This window comes from Periplaneta americana, chromosome 15 (assembly GCF_040183065.1).
Source record: "Periplaneta americana isolate PAMFEO1 chromosome 15, P.americana_PAMFEO1_priV1, whole genome shotgun sequence".
Taxonomy (NCBI): Eukaryota; Metazoa; Arthropoda; class Insecta; order Blattodea; family Blattidae; genus Periplaneta; species Periplaneta americana.
In genome coordinates, this window is record NC_091131.1 from 132,293,317 (window position 1) to 132,314,648 (window position 21,332).

At 37.5% G+C, this 21,332-nt stretch overlaps 1 protein-coding gene across 4 annotated transcripts in view; it reads left to right on the plus strand.

Annotated features, from left to right (window-relative positions):
- Positions 1-21,332, plus strand: part of LOC138715342 (mite allergen Der p 3-like) — a 126,736-nt gene that overhangs the window by 29,071 nt on the left and 76,333 nt on the right. For all 4 annotated transcript variants that reach the window (XM_069848157.1, XM_069848158.1, XM_069848159.1 and 1 more), the window contains 2 exons: positions 19,293-19,440; positions 19,533-19,643. In XM_069848157.1, the coding sequence (XP_069704258.1) occupies positions 19,293-19,440; positions 19,533-19,643 (259 nt within the window). The remainder of the gene's footprint in view (positions 1-19,292; positions 19,441-19,532; positions 19,644-21,332) is intronic.

Genomic DNA, 21,332 nt, shown 5'->3' on the forward strand with positions numbered 1-21,332 from the left:
CGTAATAGTAAAACGAGTTGAAATTGACAAGAAATATCAGTCGTATCATCAGCAATGATAGAAACGTAGTTTACACTGTTCAATTCTTTTGTTACCTCTTCGTGGTACACTTTTAACATGCAGTCAAGCAAGTCGTTCTGGATGGTTTCAGAAGTACCCTTAAATGCTGTTGACTTCGATAAGTGTTCTTTTAAGTCTTTATCCAACTCAGAACTGAAGTGAATTATTTTCCGTGTCCTCAGATTCATCGTGCCCTCTTAGTGCTAAATCTAGTGCCTCACAAAATCGTATGCAATTTATTATTAAATTTAACACATATTTGTTTTTATCAACTTGCTCGTTGTGTTTTGCAATCGCGAATCTGTAGTGTGAATTTAACTGATTTTCAATGTTCGCTTTACCCAGCATAGACAAACTGAAGACGTTATTCATATGAACCTTTGACTTTTGATGTGTTTTTATTTTATCCCATAAATGTATTAAATCTGTCACACCCACTTTTGACCGGCTAAGTTCACCTCCGAACAGAACACACGGGAAACAGAAGAACGCATTTTTCACATCACATCCACACAACCAGTTGTTTTTTAAATAAATATCTGGGTTGAATTTGCGAGATCTGTTAACTTTAGCACTTTGCTGCTTTTGATGAATATTTAAGTGCGGTGTAGGTCTGCCTAATTCTTTAACACGAAGTTTGTTTTCATATGTTAATGTTGAAAACGGAGATTTCAATAAAGCGCCAACCGAATTCATTTTTCCACAGACACAACACGATAACACGACCACTATTACGATGACAACCTCACGACTTAACACGTTCACACTACAATTGGTACTGATGGTAGAAATAATAAAGTGAAAACTTTCTCAAGCCAAGTTTTCAAGAAATCGGAAGAGATTTTATTATCTTATTGTTGCAGTCTTCGCTCTAAGAAACTTGTTCCGACAAAGGGGAAGGACAGGTAGAGCGAGAAGTAGTAAGGGATCGGCGTAGAAAATGAGGATGTATACAGTTTTACAAGCATTGCAAAAGCCAGCGGCAATTTTGCCTGGCACATTTTAGATCATGCTTTAGATGCTGAAAAGGACGAGCGAACATGAAGATTGCGCGCGCATCCCATTATATTTCTTATGGGACGTAGTGCCTGGCACAGATCCATCCTCCAAACATTGGTTACAACGTGTTTCGCTGCAAAGATCATATTGACGGTAGAGATTGTATAAGCGTAACTTGTTTCTCTCAGGTTTTGCGCGGAAAATATGAATTCGCCTATTCCTTCTGTGTTCTGGTAGTGCCATGGCACAACGGCACTACCTCTAAAGCCGCCCCTGTTCATTGTTTTAATATAAAACTGGCAGAAAGAAAAGAGTACCGGTACTGAAAAAAAAATGTAATTATTTTAAATTCTGGGGACATTTATTCAAAAACTACTTAATATAAAGGGTTGAAATTTTGTACCTAATGTCAACTCTAAAGTTCTTCAAAATGAATGGAATCCTATTTTTAAATATTTAATTCAAGTGGTGAAAATGTGAAGAGACATATCATTTTTATTGAACAAAATAAATGTATGGGGATTTGTTACAATGAGTTTGTGTAATTGAAAAAATACTATTTTTATTTCACTCATTTTCTCAAATGATATATTTTCGACATGGGAGGGAATGGAATGGAATTTAAGTGAAGGGGCACTGATGGCCCAGCACTGCGACCTGTTGAGATCTATTCCGCTAACTTTCTATATGGAATGAGCTGCGTGCCACAGATTTCCTACGCGCACCGCCCTAACTACATGACTCCCTTAACGACCGGTCCCTACAGCCGACAGAAATCCATATACCATTCCAGCTTCGGCAACTTCCCCCAAAGCCTCCCTGTCGGTCCGAGGCGAAACTCCTCCGCCGACTAGGTCCGCCTCGGAAGGTATTGCAGAAGCCAGCAGCTTCGGGAGGCCGCCTATAGAGTGATCTGAAAACCCAGAAACGGGATGATGAGGAAGGAAATAAAATGGAAGATGAGTGGGGTTCCAATCGCCTGATAAAGTTAACTGATATTGATCCATAGGAATGAGGGGAAACCCCCGAAAAAACCTCATCCAGGCAACTCGTCCTGACGGGGAATCGAAGCCGGGACAGCTGGGTTCGAAGTCAGACTCGCTAACCCCTCAGCGACAACAGTGGACGACAGGGGAGGGGGGAAGTTTGAAAAGTGTGACATTAAAACTTTTTAGGTGTTCCTAACTGCTAACAGTCGCATAGATTTCTTTTTCAGTACTCTTTTCTTTCTGCCATTCTTACATTAAAATGATGAAATATAATTAATTTGTTGCTGTGGCCAGCTCATAACTCAACACCAGTTGCTTATCACACGGTGCAAAGGACATTAGTCTGTGTTTGATAGAAACAGAGGAAATATATATATATATATATATATATATATATATATATATATATATATATATATTATATACTGTAAGTAGCACTACCCAATACCCTTCAAATACGAACCTAATGAGAAGATTTTTACTAGGTTATTTTTACGACGCTTTAATGGGAAGAGGTCTCAAACTCAAAACCATAATAGGCGTAATGACCTTGTACTTAATATATGATGATGATGATGATGATGATGATGATGATGATGATGATGATGATGATGATGAATTTGAAACAATAAAATATTAAGATATATTTTTTTCACATATCTCTCGCTCTATCTCTCCACTCCCCTCTTCCTCAGGGATAAAGCCAAGTGGCTTGTTCGTCCTCACGGGAAAGTGTTTTGCCATCTTGTTTTCCGCCTGCCTTCATTTCTGTATGCTATGGGTCTAAAGTTTAATAATATTTTAGATATGCGTTCTTCGTTCATTCTTAATATGTTGATACCAGCTGATTTTTTGTTCCGCAGTTTTTGTGTCCATAGTGTACATATTTAGTTCCTTGCGAATGTCTATGTTCAGCGGATTCTATATTCCTTTTATCAGTTATATTCAAAGTCCAATCCCGCAGCCATGGGTTATTAATAGTTTGGGATTGCGCACACTGTGCATAGATACGGTTATACTATCTCCTGTATTGTTTCCCTGATAGATTTCACACGCTTTCACACTCGAGAATGTGATATCTCCCGCAATGGACCCCGCACAGTTCACAGATACACATTTCGCTTGCGGAGTGGTATCTCTTGGTTGCACACACTCTGTGATGATATCCGTGCGTCGCTAGCAAAGAGTTTGTAATACTTACTAGAGACACATACCCATAAGTGGCAGGCAAGAAAAATGTCACAAATTGAATCGGCTAGAATCCGCCATTAAAGGGAGTGTTTGCGGCGCGAAATTCGAAAACAGTACCATAATACATTGATGTAGCCTGGTGATAGACACTGTTTTAAACATCTTTTACAAAGGATGAGTCGTGATGAAATAAACATGAATGGCAGAGGAGCGCTATATTTATTAAAGTATTATAATGGTTCATCTTTGGCGATATTCTAAAAAATAAATTAAATCACCCATACACACTCGGGATAAGTATGTGAAATAGTGAATAATGGCAATGTCAGCATTAATTTTCAGTATTACTAGTATTGTTTTAAGGACATAATAATGGATATTTACTGTAATATTTCAAGTGATCTATATTTCAGTCCTTTCATGCAAAGGAAGAGGAAGGTATATGGTGCTTAGAAAATATTTAGTGGTGAAATATGAGATCATAAAAATTCTGGAAACAGATTTAAAATATAATGAGAATAAATTTTATCATAAAACAATCTATTCATTGTGTAGTTGATGACCACCAAGTTAGAGTTTAGTACAGACTTTTTAATACAATTAGTAGCGGTAATAGTAGGCCTAGTAGTAATGGTAATAATAGACCTAGTAGTACCGGTAGTGGTAATAGTAGGCCTAGTATTAGTGGTAATAGTAGGCCCAGTTTTTGTGGTAATGGTAGGCCTAGTAGTAGTGGTAATAATAGGCTTAGCAGTAGTGGTAATAGTAGGCCTAGTACTAGTGGTAATAGTAGGCCTAGTAGTGGTAATAATAGGCCTAGGAGTAGTGGTAATAGTAGGCCTAGTAGTAGTGGTAATAGTAGGCCTAGTAGTAATGGTAATAGTAGGTGCAGTAGTAGTAGGTCTAGTTTTTGTGGCAATAGTAGGCCTAGTAGTGGTAATAGTAGACCTAGTAGTAGTGGTAATAGTAGGCCTAGTATTAGTGGTAATAGTAGGCCTAGTTTTGTGGTAATGGTAGGCCTAGTAGTAGTGGTAATAATAGGCCTAGTAGTAGTGGTAATAGTAGGCCTAGTACTAGTGGTAATAGTAGGCCTAGTAGTGGTAATAATAGGCCTAGGAGTAGTGGTAATAGTAGGCCTAGTAGTAGTAGTCATAGTAGACCTAGTAGTAGTGGTAATAATAGGCCTAACTAGGCCATCAGCTATATTTTCACTAATTTCTTTGCATTTAATACAACCAAAAACTAGAAGTACGTACTGTACAATACGGAAATTACATTATTAATTCATTTATTGTGAAACAAAACAGTTTTAGACAGATATAGTCTGAGGATTTTCTTATGCACTCTGCTATTATAATCCACTGTAATATGATGGCACCTAACCGTTACAGACATTGTTAAATTAACCTTGTAAACCTGATTAATTTGTTTCTGGAAAAACTTTATCCAAGAAATATTCCGACATTCTGTAAACACATTCAAAGGAGTAACTGCATTTGGAACATTCTTTCAAATATTAAGATATGCATGCTTTCCTGAGCATCCTACAATAGTAACTATGTTCGAACAATTATTTGCGGCGCAGTATTTCACCATTTTCTTATTATTTCCCTTCAAGTGTACTTATATTTATTCGTACTCCTCAATAAGCATGAACTGCTCGCACTCCCGGAGAAGCATCAACTCCCTTTAATGGCGGCCGAACAGCGGTTCAATTTTGTACGCGAAACTAGCGCCGTTGGTGTCTCTAGTTATATATTACAAACTCTTTGGTCGCTAGCCCTGTGGTCAGCCATCTTGTGCCGTAGCCGGCATTCGTCCAGTCTCGCTGTATTTGCATTCGTTGAGTAGAAATCCTCTGTGATCTCCTTCCGTTTCTGTCTTCTTTCTTCCACTACTTTCTTGTAGCTCTCCGTGGCTGGTAGTAGCATCCTCAGTCTTAAGTCGTCCAGAAAGAAAGTTTCCCGTGCTAACTCGTATGCGTACCTTGACAATGAGTATTTGGAGAGTCCGAGTGCCCTCTTCAAGTATCTTGATTTTATACTTTCCAGATCTCTCATTTGTTTTTCGCTTAGATATTCCCATATCATTCCCGGACCGTATGTGCAGGTAGGCCAGATTTTAGCTTCAAAAAGTTTCATCGCTGAGCTCTTGGACATATCTGAGAGATTTCCAATACTGTTGATGCTCCTTATTGCGGCTATTTGTTTTTCTTTTAAGTGCACAGCGAATATCGTCCCTGTTGTTTGTATTGTTACTCCCAAATATTTGAAGGTACTCTTTCGGTTGACTATTTTCCCATTACACATTATTCTCTCTCTCCGTAACTCTTCCTCCCCTTCTAAATACTACAAGGTCGGTCTTATCTTCATTTATCTTCATTTCATTTTCTGCCGCCCACTTCCCTAGTATATCCGTGGCTTTCTGGAGGTCCTCAACATTCTCTGACGCTAGTGCCATGTCATCAGCGTATATGTATATACTCGATTTGGTGTTTGCTTTTATTGCCATTCCCACGTCGTGCGTTAATATATTGAACAGTATTGGACTCATAGGATCGCCCTGTAATACGCCGTTTTTTTTACTGATACAGTTTGATTCGCCCACACTATCGTTTATCTGGATGTAATTTTCTGCCATTATATTTCCAATGAGTCTTGTTAGGGTTGATCGTCCAAGCATATCCTCTAGTTTTGTCACAAGTAGTTGCCGATTCACTGAGTCTAACGCCTTCTGATAATCGATAAAGAGAACATATAACTTCATCTGCTTTTCTGTAATTGCATTCTGTATTTCCTGCAGAAGATTGCTCACAGCCATCAGGGTCGATCTCTTCGGTCTAAAACCGAATTGTTCTTCTGGGAGAAGTGGTTCTATCCGTCTGATTACTCTGTTGGCAATGGCTCTGGTAAGAACTTTAAGTCCTGCGGACTCCAGTGCAATCCCTCTGTATGAATCAGGATTGTTGGTATCCCCTTTCCCCTTATATAGAAGTTTCAGCTTGGATTTTCTCCATTCTTCGGGGATTTCTCCTTCTTCCAGGCATTTGTTCAGCAGGGCTGTCCATGTTTCCGTCAGAATAGGTGCTGCCATTTTCAGGTGTTCATTACATATTCCATCTGGACCTGGGGCTCTGTTGTTCCTTCCTGTAGCAATAAGTCTATCTATTTCGTCTACTTCGAATGGGGGTTCCTTGTTTATCGTCTCATCATTGCATTTCAATGGTCTCGTTTGTCTCTGGCATATTATATCTTTTATGTGATTCTCCCACGTCTGTATCGGAATATCTGCTGGGAATCTAGGTTGCCGCGTACGTATAGCTTTGTATGGATCAACCTCTATGTCCTCTATCATTTGTTGGTGTTGTTTCTCCTTTTACTCCATTCTTTTCTGTCTCAATAGCTCCTTATATTGTTTCTTTGATGAGTAGTATGCTTGCAATGCTTTCTCGGTCCTTTCTTTCCGAACTCGATGTAGGGATGATATGGTCTCTGACCTGCTTTTGTAACATGCTTTATCAAACCATATTTTTGATCTCCGCCATAGGTTATTGGCACTACCATGACTGCAAAATTTCATTTGCGTTGTTGATCTTAGGCTGTGTTTACACATTGTGATTTTGCAGGACCGTTTTTGTAGAACCGATTTTGCAGGACGACAACTCATTGGTTTAAAGGGAACGGTGCAAACAATGCCGCTGAAACGGAGCTTGCGGGAAGGGACTACAGCATTCTGCAGTTTTGCAGAATGCCGCACGGCGGGATCGAGCCCCTACCACGCTGTAGCGAAGAACTGAGAAATATGTTCCCAAATTGAAGCAGCAGAAAGCCGCCATTTGTTTGTTAGAAAACGCGCGGAATTTCGAAACCGCTATTTGAATACGTGTTGTATTGCGTATCCGAAAGCTAAATGTTTTTGTTTAAAGGAACAATACTTCCTTTGCGATATATCTTTAATAACGTGTGTCTCCTGTCAGCAGAGTTGCTAGGTTTTCTGCGAGGGAAATCGGGATATCAGAAGCTAACTTAAGACATTATATTTATCATCACTTTATCAAAGAGATTTATAGTTGTTTTCTGCAAAGTAGTATTCGCGTGCTTTTAATGTAATATTCACCTCCCTGAGAAACACTAAAATACGAAAGACACACAGTAGGCTACAGTAAATACTACAGGCTAATCGTTTTTTTCTTTTATTAACCATGAATATGTTTTAACCATTCGCTACTAAATTAACTTTGCAACTTTTCTTTTTCGGAACCGGTACTGCAACAGTACATCGACGATGAGTCCATGTTTAAACATAGTTCACTGCACTACAAAACGCAGCAATTGTATGTGTCTGTTATTAGTGTAAAATACAATATCAAAATGATCTTTTTTTTTGGCACTCAACGCACCTAAAATACACAATGTTGATTACTTGCGAGAACAGCAACTAGGTACCGAAACGGATTAATCAACAATGTGGTAGAACTAGGGGAACTATTATCTTGCGAGTAGAGTTACCTTACGGCAATCAGCTGAGTTACCTCACAGGTTTACTAAATTTCCGCGGGTTACCTCTATGTTTACAATGTAACCATCTGAGTCAAAACATAAATAAAAATATCGGATAATAGGAAATGCAGACTAACTTGTTTAAATTGCGTTCTAGGCTATTATCCCTCAAATCGGGATTTTTATCAATCTCGATCCGCTTTATCGGGATTCAACCAGGCTGTCAGACTTGCATCATTTTCATAGGAACTCCGAATGTGAATATTCATAACCAAGGTTAATAATGTCTACTTTTTAATTTAATCTGTAGGTTAAACTGTTGTATAAAATCAAAAAGCATTATTTATTATTATTATTATTAGTAGTAGTAGTAGTAGTAGTAGTAGTAGTAGTAGTAGTAGTAGTAGTAGTAGTAGTAGTAGCAGGAGCAGCAGCAGCAGTAGCAGTAGTAAAAAAACTGTTTCATTAATCCGTAACTAAGACAAGAGTTACTTTCAGTCAGGGATATTAAAAAATTAACTTTTTGTAGTTTATACAGTTTCTGTTGAGTTGTCCAAAGGAACGATGGTGTGAAAATTCCTTCCTCTAACAGGCTATGTGGCCTAATACTTGTTCTTGGAGATGAATTTGAAATGTGTTATGCCATTACTTAATGAGTGGTTAGTACATGCAGTATTAATGAACATGTTTCAGCTTTTAGGCTCTGAAATTTGTTTATATGTATTTTTTAAACAGGATCTATTTCTACCGTCCCGCGCCGTGGCGTGGTGGTCTAAGGCATACTGCCTAGGACTCGCATTACGGAATGCGCGCTGGTTCGAGTCCTCATGGGGAAGAAATTTTGTCATGAAATTTCGGCCAGTGTATGGGACCTGTGCCCATCCAGAATCGTGATGCACTTGGGAAGCTACGATAGGTAGCAAAATCCGGTTGCGAAAGCCAGCTGCAAAGGCTGGGGGGATCATCGTGCTAACCACACGATACCTCTATTCTGGTTGGATGATCGTCCACCTCTGCTTCGGCATGTGGGCGTGAGGCCAGCAGCCGGCTGGTCGGTCTGGGGCCTTCAAGGACTGTAGCGCCACGGATTATTATTATTATTATTATTATTATTATTATTATTATTATTATTATTATTATTATTATTATTATTATTATTAATTCTGTATCTTCGAATTCGGCGAATAATTTTATTATTCATGTATGCACTGAAGCAACAGCTGTTTGAAGAAAGGGAAGGATATGGAGTGGATGAAGGACAATAACAATGTATACGGTAATAACGTAGTTTGAGAGGTAACAACTATCTTCGAAATGAGTTGAAACACTGAATGATTCATTATAGGGTAGAAATTCTCTCTGCGGATTGCACCTATCCATTTTCGGTTAAGGGAATCTTTACTTAGAGGAAATCTGAAGCACACACAGCCGTATAAGTACAATAGTTTGTCTTCTGTAACATAATACGGGCCAAAAATATTGTAGAAATTAAAGATTAACTAATCAGTAAAATGTAACATTCCTTCTTCTTTATCTTTACATCTGTGTGCATTGCTGCAATTAAAAATAGCACACGAACTAAATCTGTACTTATCCATCTCAACCAAGCAAATGGCCGCCCGTCGGCTGTTCAATTTGGGAGCATAACACTAGCGCCAGTGAGCGGTCTAGCGGTTATTTAGTAAGTCTATGGGCGGGATGTACGACTATACTAAAAGCCAGGATATGAACCGACTAAACAGGAAATAGTTGGCAGGGCGAGAGGAAAGTGCGGGCAGAGCGTTTAGAATAGAAAGTGTGGTAACTTGGCAAGGATCTAATGGGACTTTTAAACCTCCTAGTGTCGCCGCGGCAACTGAGCGAAACATTGGCGTGGCGATCGTTCTAAGATTGCAGTTTTCCTCTTGATACTGTGGACAGAGCATGTAGAACTCGTTCTGCTATGGAATTAAGAAGATATTTCTTGTGGTGTTCGGGTGATTTTTATTGTGCCGTTTATATGAGCGAGTAGTAATAAGCCTGATTGTTTTGTTCTTGATGTAAATCCAATTATATGAGTAGCTTAATATCAAAGACGGACATCTGACCTCAATCGAAATTTAGATAGCTGTGGTTTTTTATGCAATTTTTCTTGCTCTTTCCAGTTATAGTGAAACCATATGCAAACTCTAACACTATATTTATAAAATCAATTGTGTTAAATATTACAAAGAACACTGTGAATTAAAAAATTGCCTCTAGATCAAAACTATGGAGACGACAGATGTCCGTCTTTGATATTAAGCTACTCATATATACTCTATAATCTGTAAGGAAGAAACTTTCTTTTATCCATCCATAGACTAGACTATTTTTCAGAAGTGGCGTAGAGCAATTCCACGAACACAAAAAACTGTATGCTCGTTCTTATATCCGTGATATCCATTTTTCTGCGGTTTTGATTGTGATTTTTTAAAATTATGATTTATTTAACGACGCTCGCAACTGCAGAGGTTATATCAGCTTCGCCGGTGTGTGGGAATTTTGTTTTTACATGCCATTAAATCTACTGACATGAGCCTGTAGCATTTAAACACAATTAAATGCCGTCGATCTCGGCCGGGATCGAACCCGCAACCTCGAGCATTGAAAGCCAGCGCTATATCAACTGCGCTACCGAGGGCGACTTTTGATTGTAAGAGCCAATAAATTTATTATTGCCAGTAAAGAGGTAGGACTTCCACGCAAGAACTGGCGACCAAAACCGTATGCTATAACACATATTTTCCCAAACTTGCCTAGATATCATAAAAAAAGAAAAGAAGAGAAAATATCCAACGAAGAGGACATCAATCCGTTCTCATAACAATGTATCCTTACCAAGTACCATCTGGCTATGACCAATTCCATTGACGTTAAATAATCCAGCAGTTGATACAGCATCGTTAAATATCCGAGTAAAAAATAATTGGATGTGACACCCGAAAATCAGAAGAACACCTTAGTTGATCATGCGCTTGTATGCATTTATGTGCCATTACTCCACACCTGAATGCCCAAAATTATGTCTAGTTACATTGACCGTAATTCCTTCCAGTGAATGAACTCCAGACCAGCATTTCAGCTGTTTAGTGTGAGTTTTTCAAAATCGATACATTTTTTAGAGTCATAAACTGTGATGGGTTCGAGGAAAGTGAAAATACAAAAGAATTCAAAGGTGAATGAACGACCATGCAGATACGTTGAACTCAAAGACACTCTCGTCTGCCCTGTACAAAGGATTCTAGCATTACACGATTTTAGAAAATATATGACACGTAATTGGCAATATAAAGAACACGTTTGCCTAAGAAAGAACCCTTGAATTATTTAGAGTGACAATTCAGAGCACTAGCGAAATATATTAATTCTTGTGGGATAGCAGATTTAAATATATTCAGACAGAAAAAAAAATTAACTAGGATCCTCTAGAACGATATTTTGGAATTAGAAAATCATTATCTTGTGATGATTACCATAGACTTTCTACATGTGAAGATTTTTCAATCTATGTGCCGGTTAAAAATGTGCTGTATTAAAATGCTAATTGTAAACTCCTAATTGAATCCAAGCACCTAGCTTCTACTTCATTAAATATACATGTTTAATTATTAATTATTTTATTTTTAATAATAGCACTTTAGTCGTAATTAACGTAAAAGTTATTTCGGTAACAAAAGTACAGTATAATTCTACTTTACATCTAGGCTAGACCTTAATCTGGTTTACAATTTTATTACAGTTGTTTATTACGTTTCCACATCATAAGAGATTTCTAATCGAGCATATGAGAAAGTAATAGACCTCATGGAAAAGTCGTTAATTTAATATTCTCCAATAAGTAGCATACAACTACTTAATACAGTGCTACCAAATTGTTTTAATTTTACAAAACACAAAATAATCTAGGTATTTCAAAAGATCAAAACTTACATTAGCATAGATATAATATCGAAGCTTAATTTATGAGTCTAAATTGCACGTAATATTTTTTGTTCCCCTGAATTACGTATAAACTTGATACAACTGCAACTAATGACTAAATAGTAGATAAAAACTATTGATGAAGATAAAGTGTCTCCTTTATTATATTACAATCTTTCTTGTGCATAAAAACTATAATTTCATGTCAATGCGAACTTTATAATGCCATAGAATTTTCAGTTTTGTGATGCTGTACTTTTTTTTGCGTATTTCTGGCTGAAGCCGGCACAATATTCCATTCTTCGGTTAATTATTATATTTACTATTCAGGGTTGTGTTATATAACTCACAATTTGTTAATAGAGTAATATTACATTTTTAAAGAAGTAAAATATTGTAACTAAGTACTTTACAATATATTCTTATCTAATGGGTTATTTTTAAAAACCTTTTTCATTCACTTGAATAGCGATCTTGAAACTGGACACTGAAAATAGGGCTAGCGCCACTCGGCTACGATCCACTGAACTAGAGGAAGTAACGTCTTCTACCCGCTCTGGCAGTAGTAAAAAGGGTTGGTGAAAATATAATGTCCCATTTGATATATTATATTATACTGGGTGTTTAAAAAATACGGGGCATAATTTCAGGTATGTATTTCCCACATGTAGACAATCAAAATAGTTCATTACAACATGTGTCCGGAAATGCTTTATTTCCGAGTTATGGCCTTCACAACATTCAAATTCACCGGAACGTTTTTCTTTCCGCAGGTCGTTGCAGGAGACATTAAGAGGGCACTCTGACAGTTCATTCCGAGGCGAAGGTTACATTCAGTGTTGTGTAGGCGTTAGACTGTGCGACATGTATTCAAATCAACAGCTGGCAGAGATACACTTCATGTACGGTAAGGCGGACGGCAATGCTGCGCTGGCACGTCGTTTGTACCAGAAGAGGTACCCACAGCGACAATGTCCAGATCGGAAGACATTTGTACGTCTCCATTACAGTCTGTGCGAGTATGGAAAATTTAACTCTCCTGGTTTGGGAAGGGGACGACCAAGATCTACAACTCCAGAAGTACAGGAGGAGATTCTGGAGGCTGTGAACATGACTCCTTCTATCAGCACATGAAGGGTAGCGTTGCAAGTCAATGTTCCTCATACGACTGTCTGGAGACTGTTCAAAGAGTACATATCAATTGTATCCTTATCATTTGCAAAGTGTACAGGCCCTGTCACCAGCAGATTACCCTGGACGAGTTAGGTTCTGTCAGTGGTTCTTGCAGCAGTGTGGTGTAAATCCGAACTTTCCTGCCTTAGTATTATTTACAGATGAAGCACAGTTCACACGAGATGGCATAACAAATTTCCACAATCAGCATGTATGGGCGTATGAAAACCCATGTGCAACTGTTCCATCTCATCACCAGGTGCGGTTCTCCCTCAACATGTGGGCCGGTATCATTGGTGATCGATTAGTTGGACCCCATGTACTTGTAAACAGACTTACGGGGCAGACGTACACAAACTTCCTGGAAAACACCATACCTCATGTTTTAGAAGACACTCCACTGATCAATCGTCAACACATTCACTTCTTGCATGATGGCGCTCCTGCACACTTCAGTCGTACGGCTCGCCGGTACTTGGATCGAAGGTTTCCTGATCGATGGATAGGTAGAGGTGGCCCAATTGCTTGGCCTCCACGCTCACTTGATCTGAACCCTCTCGATTTCTACTTGTGGGGCCATTTAAAATCATTGGTTTATTCGTCTCCGGTGCCTGATTTGGAATCCCTTCGGAATCGAATTGTGGCATGTTCTGAGGACATACGCAATACTCCTGGAGTTTGGGATCATGTTCGCAGGTCAATGAGACATCGATATGAGGTCTGTATTCAAGCAGGAGGTGGACATTTTGAACATCTTCTGTAATGACAACGACCTGCGGAAAGAAAAACGTTCCGGTGAATTTCATTGTCGTGAAGGCCATAACTCGGAAATGAAGCATTTCCGGACACATGTTGTAATGAACTATTTTGATTGTCTACATGTGGGAAATACATACCTGAAATTATGCCCCGTATTTTTTAAACACCCTGTACTTTCTTGTACATCGAAAATTATAATTTTGTGTCAAAATGTACTTACAACAACACAAAAATGTTCAGTTTTGCGAAGCTGTACTTTTTTTTTTTTGCGTTCTTCTCTCTGAAGCCGACAGAATGTTCCAGTTTACTGTTGATTATTATACTCGTATTTACGATTCAGGAGTGAATGATATAACTCAAGAGTAGTTAATGTAGTAGTATTACATTTTTTAAATAAGTAAAATATTGTGATAAACTATAATATTCTTTTATGCTCGACCATACCGAAATGTAGTCATTATACACCTGGTAGCAGACCTTTAATGCATGTCATTAAAGTACACCTACTCATTAAAGGTCAGGTCTTTCAGCCAATGACGACTCAGGTTACAACAGTTCAGCCAATGACAGGTCAGCTTTCTACCGTTATAAAACCGCAAGTATCGATTATTCTCGGATATGCAATCGAAAGAGAATTAGCGAAAAGTCACGGAGGCTGGAAATCCAATACTATCGCAGAAGGTTATGTTCTGTTACTATAATAATTAGCGTTAATTGTAAATAATATTCAAATAAATTCAATTTGTCATCTCATTTTTCAATGTCTAATTTAATTTCAATGTTATCTCTGTAGGTTCTTATGGCCTAGCAAGGTCAATGTGGACATCTGTTCCTCGGAAAAAATCAATACTTTCGCGTCTGCGCACATCTCACAACATACGGGACATTGCTAAAAAATTAATAATATCATGTTAGAAATATGGTCGAGCATAAAAAGTCGTATGAAACTCGCCTATAATGGTAATTAAGAAGCTCGTATGAAAATTATGAAACTCGCTTGCGCTCGTTTCATAAATATCCATACTCACTTCTTAATTACCTTCATTATAGGCTCGTTGCATAATGTACTATTATCTAGTGGGTATTTTAAAAACATCTGCATTGACTCGAATAGCGCTCCTGAAACTGAGAACAGAAAGCAGAGCGAGCGCCGCTCTGCGACAAACCGCTGGACTAGTGGAAGTATCGTCACTTTCTCTTCTACCCGCTCTGGTGCGGGTTAGAGGGGTAGCCTGTGCTGCAACGAGTTAGACTCCTCTTTCTATCTCGTTGCTGTGCAGCGATGACACGTTGAGTATGGCGGGGCGGTGGAGGAAAGGAGAACGGAGCTTTACATTGGACCTCACGTGAAAATGTCGTCTGGTAACGAAAATCTGGCAACGGAATCACGGAGACAATGTAGCCAAACTTCCCAGTTCATTTGGAGTACCACGTGCATTACGAGTCACATTTCGTACCAGCGTCATTAGCTCGTGCTTTCTTAAAAACAGTAATTTTAATTACTAATATTGTGGATAGTGTTATCGAGAACTATAGACAGTAGTTATTTTGTACATATCGGTGACAAACGCTGAACACGCTTTGAATCTCGCGCCACTATATGGCAATAGAGCTCAGAAAGAGAGCAACAGATCGTTGCTTCCGGTTTAGTCGGTTCATAACTTGGCTTTTGGTATAGAACACATGGATTCTAATGGTGGCGTTCACACAGTGCAGTTTTGCAGGATCCCGCACGAGGAGTAACTACTACAAATCAAGCATACAGCGCAGTTTTGTCTTCCGTATTTTTGTGGATCTGCATTCTACAGTGAATTGAAGTATTCGAACACCGACAAACTTGTAAGAAATATTATAATATTGTAGAATAATGCACTTGTTTACATGAAACATTTTTTTCTAAACATACTGAAGTGTAGGAAATACTCAGTATTGAAAAGGAAATTTAAAATATGTATATTTAAAAAGACTCTTTTAAGTTTCGTAAGATGTGTAATTGTGTAAATTGAACGCGGAAAAAGTATTCGAACAGTTCAAACTCCAGTGAAGATTAGACCTGTGACTGCCACGCGTTTGATCATGGGAACTTGATATCACCATGGGGTTCAGCCTCCAGCGGCCAAAGAAAAAAATTGGAAAGCATGAAAATAACTTGTTGTCCAAGAAAAATATCTAAAGCAAGTTGAAAAGCAATTTTAAGAAAAAAAAATCCCGTTTAAATGGATCGAAAATTGCCTGTGATCTTGAACTACAACTAAGTGTAAGTGACAGCAAAGTTTGTAATTATTTGGAAAACAATGAATATCGTAACAGGCAGAAGAAAATATTTGTTAATGAAATCATTAGGAAGAAAGATTATAATTCGCAGAGAAAATTATATACATGGAAAACACCCGTATCCGTTCCGAGCAAAGCGAAATTCACAGACGAGAGCAGATTCAGTATTTTTTCTTCAGGTGGAATATGTGCCCAAATACTGGACTCTACTCATGTGTAAAACCTTATTGGTGTCACTTATGAGATTCCAACCTGTCTTCGGCAAGTTGACTGAATAACAACATAATTAATATTGAAATTTATTCCGTTTATTTTGCACATCTTCTTTATCATATACGTTATACTACAGCCCAAATAACTGAAATGGCTGACTATTGTGTTAATAATTATTATCTTTGATCGAATGGGATAGGCTATTTTCCTAAAAATTCCATAAATTTTGTCTTTTTAACTGAGCTTCCTAAACTATATTCTGCAGTAACCGCGCATAAATACCGAACGGCTATCTGTAACTCATCTTAAATTGGCAAATGTCACTTGTTCATCTGCAAACATTAGAATTTAAAATTTGTGAACCTAATTAAAATGTTTCGAGATTGTTTTGCTGATAATAGGTTGACCAGAACTTATCGATATTCTGAAACATAGTGCTGTAAAGATGGTATTCAAGAGTTCGTCGAAGAAATTGAACATTCGATAAATTAAAAAAAAAAAAAAAACTTATTTTCATACTGTTTTATTTAAGTAATTGTAAAATTTAACAAACCCTTCATTGACACAAAAAGAGTGAACACAGGATCTTTTTTCTATTGGTTCCTTAAGTAAACTAGTAGCTTCACACATAGATCTTGCAGTTTTGACAATATTATAATAACTAGCTGTCAGACTACAATAACGGACCTTCGGTTGGGTCTCAAATTTATGAACACCCAAGCAAGGGATTTGCGTTTTTGTGGGAAATGTGTGTACCGTTGAAGGGCATCCCATCAGGCAGGAGTGTAATAAAACGGATCCTGCAAAATCGCAATGTCTAGACCCAGCCTTGGTGTCTTGTTTTTAATGTTTTTCTTATGATTTTATGTATTTGTCTAAATTCGTTCTATTTTATATTTAAACTTTCTACAACACAATAGGGCCTATGACAAAAACTAGACAATTAAAACTATATAGTTGTTCAATTATTGCATTGTTTGTAAGTATTCCCCTATCTCATTATTTCCTGACTTAATTGCCTTATGTGTAGTGTTACTTATGGCGTTCTAACCAGTCTTCGGAAAGTTGACTACACAACAAAAACTATCTTACATAGTTTGTGATTTTTTCTCTTAAATGCAATGGATTTTGCTTTAGCAGTTTAAAAATCTTAAAATTAAATATCCCCATTACTTCTTTCATATTGCTGCTGTTTTTTGAAGTCCGTATTCTGTTTCTTAAAAAAATCACCTGATCGTCTAGATAAGATAGTATGAATTTTTCTTTTTTTTTATATTACATCCGTCCCAAGTTATTACGGTACATGACATTGAAACTTTGATAGTGAAATAAAAAAATTAAAACAAACAAATCAAATTTTATTAATTTATTAATAACGGAAAAAATTTGTTCTGACGCTTGGGATCGAACCCAGGACTCCAAGTTCTATGCACTGAATTTTCTACCACTGAGCTACTCCGAGGTTCAATCCACATCACCGGATCGAACTCGTCTCCTTCGGTGTTCTCACTTTTTGGCCAACTCTATGTTCGACATTTTACATGTATTGTTAGACGACTGATCTATGTGATGATACTATTAATTTTTTATTCACATAGATTAGTCGTCTAACAGTACATAACTGTTGGTTTCCGGCCGCCCAAGTCACTCATATCATATGATGACTGATGACATAATATGTCGAACATGGAGTAGGTCAAAAAGGAAAAACACCGGAGGAGAGTTCGGACCGATGCTGTAAATTGAGCCTCGGCGTAGCTCAGTGGCAGAGCATTCAGTGCTTAGAACTGGGGGTCCTAGGTTCGATCCCCAGCGCCAGGACGAATTCTTCTCCGTTATTAATAAATAATAACCACAACACATAATTCTGTAGAATAAAAAATTAATAATATCACCACATAAAAAGTTTATGAAGACAAAAATGTAAGGAAAAATACTGAAAATAAAAACAAATTAAAAATATAAGTATATGTAGGCAAATAAACAACTCCCATGAGAAATATTAATAGTTATAGGTCTAGGTCATTACATAAATATCATAATCATCCGCTTTTTTTAAAGTGAGTTGATGTTTGTAATTTCTTTGTTTTGCTTTTTTAATTTGTTGTGACTTATTTCTTAAGCTTAGAAAAGAATTTCATAGTTATTATTTGTTGATTATCTCTACTGATTTCAATAAAAAACATAGTTAGTCATGAAGAAATGATAATAAAATAGCTGTAACTTTCTGTTTAAGAAGCAGACCTACAAAGCTTAACTCTAACAGAATCTATCAAACATTGTGTAGATTAAAAGACGCTATAATGAGAAGATGTTTTATTACTTTTCTTAGGCTCAGTTATATAAGAGTCACGAACTATAGGTTTTTTAACTGAACCTTAGTAAATAACTAGAGATTAATTTCGACATATGTTGTTAACTTATGAACATGTAAACTAGGTTAAATACTAATTTGCAGTAAAATATGTGGCAACATTTAAAAACATTAATAAAATTCATGCGTTTCAATATGTGTAAAGCACTGGACGCTTTGGACACTTTCATTTTCATTATAATTTAACTCAACAAACATTTGAAGGGTTCATAGCCATAGCGGGCCAAGCGCCATTTATTGAAAACGGAGAAAGCAAGAGCTAAAGTTAAGTAAATACCATAATTTAATGAAGATTGACATATCATTTAATTTTAATGTGCATACTTTATCTTTCTTGCTATATTTTTCGTTAAATTATGGTAATCACTTAATTTTAACTCTTGTTTTCTCCGCTTTTAATAAATGGCGCTTGGCCCTCTATGGCTCTGAACCCTTCATTTACAGTCAGCGGTAATCCCCCGACTATGTGGTCAGCACGATGCAAGGCCAGTGCTTAAGATGACGCAGGGCAAACATAGGAAAATAACACACCAAAGACACATCTTGAAAGAAGGAAGATAAAGCTGCACTTCCCTGCTAGGACTCAAATCCAGACCCGACAGATTAGTACAGTAGCAGGAAGCACTGTCCACTTGATCCATAGTGAGAAGTTTGTCCTATTACTTTTCAAGATATACGTACATCAGTTCGTCAGTGAAAGAAACATAGAAAGAGTACCGGTACCGACGTCTGGAAGGGTTAAATGTACAGTAATTTCTACAAACATAGAATTTCATGCATGTATCAAGTATGATTACAATATTATTGTTGCCTCCACAGGTACCCCACATCTCAGCTGTCATTATTGGCAGGAACAATCAATCTCCAAAATATTGGTAGTGCAACAAGACACAGGGTTCAGGAAACAGTCAAGTACGAGAACTACAACGCAGAGAAATTCTGGGTAAATGACATCGCTCTTGTCAAGGTAATATCATTTCGTTCCGAAGGAGTTAGCGGCAAAAATTTCGAAAACTCAGTTTAACTGTACAGCACTAACACAGTAATTTGGATGCATAGGTATCGGAACCATTCATCTTAATCGGAGGAAACTTGAAGGCCATACCGTTGCCTGCGCAAGATCAAGGAGTACCCGAAGGAAGCAAAGCTACCATAATAGGCTGGGGCGCAGTAAGTTTCAGAATTCCTTTTCAAATTACAGCGGTGTGATTTCGAACACTGTTGTTATATTCCATAGGCTTGCCAATCTTTCCTTAACTGTGACAACCAGACAGTTCTTTTTTACGAGTGGCTATTCCAACACGTTTTATTGTTATGTGCTTATATCAATATGCGTTTACTGTTAACTAGCTAAGTGGATTATAATATTCTTGATAACATGAACAAAACACTTTATAAAGAAACTATTTACGTATCCAAATATTTAAAAGGGTATAAATGCGTGTAAATGTTTAATGTTACTCGAAAAACTTAATTAATATAGTTCTTGAATTAGTACGATCTGGTACGATGTTCAAAGGAAATTCGCGCGATGTTACTTTATTTCTTGTCGATTCACTTCGAACAAATTTAGAAACGATTTTTATTTAATAACTTGAGTCTGTGTCAATGTCATTATCTTTCAGTAGAAACACTTAAAATTTGTTTGTTTATTTATTTATTTATTTATTTATCCTACCATTCACCCAATTTCTTTATTTTATTAGGTTATTTTACGACGCTTTATCAGCATCTTAGGTTATTTAGCGTCTGAATGAGATGAAAGTGATAATGCCGGTGAAATAAGTCCGGAGTCCAACACCGAAAGTTACCCAGCATTTGCTCATATTGGATTGAGGGAAAACTCCAGAAAAAAACCTCAACCAGATAACTTGCCCCGACCGGGAATCGAACCCGGGCCACCTAGTTTCGCGGCTAGACGCGCTAACCGTTACTCCACAGGTGTGGACTCTATCTATCTATCTATCTATCTATCTATCTATCTATCTATCTATCTATCTATCTATCTATCTATCTATCTATCTATCTATCTATCTATCTATCTATCTATCTATCTATCTATCTATCTATCTATCTATCTATCTATCTATCTATCTATCTATCTATCTATCTATCTATCTATCTAATGCTCTGGACATTTGGAACAATACCATTAATCTTCTGGCTTCTCAATAAAGTTGTTCATCTGATCTTGTCCAGTAGATCTGAAGCGCACCACCAAGGCTATCTCTAGTAAAGATAGCCTTGGCACCACACGTTCTAAGATGGCCACAGTTCAGTATGGGGTACTGTTCTCCAACCACGAGAAAGTCTCTGCGGAATGAAATGCAGCGGGGTAATGCTGTGAATGAATGTTGATGTCATAAGATGTCATAAGGTCACACACGTGGGTACTCGTATCTCTATTGGCTAGCTCTCACAGCACAAACAATAACACTGATACACACATTTTATACTACCCTAGTTACAAAATTAGATCACTGTTAATCTCCTGGTCTTTTAATCCCTACATAGAGGAAATAACATATGCAGGAGAGCGCATGGTTTTTAAACTGACGTTATAACGATAATATTATCTATCTACTTCGCTCCAATAGATGACGCAATAGTAAGCACATTCCTTTCACGGTTGATTTCCTGGTTGGAGAACAGTATCTTCATTACACAGGATGCAATTTGGTGAGGCTATTTTGAGAGGTATTGTGACCGTTTTAAAATGGTACCGTTTTTTATGTTTTGGCGGTACATCACCCATTCACAACTCCCAATATGAATGGAGGGTCGTATCTGCCGTTGCGTTGGTCAGCGGGTCCATCGGACCTAACTGGGAGAATTAGAAACAGATCACCGATCTTTCCC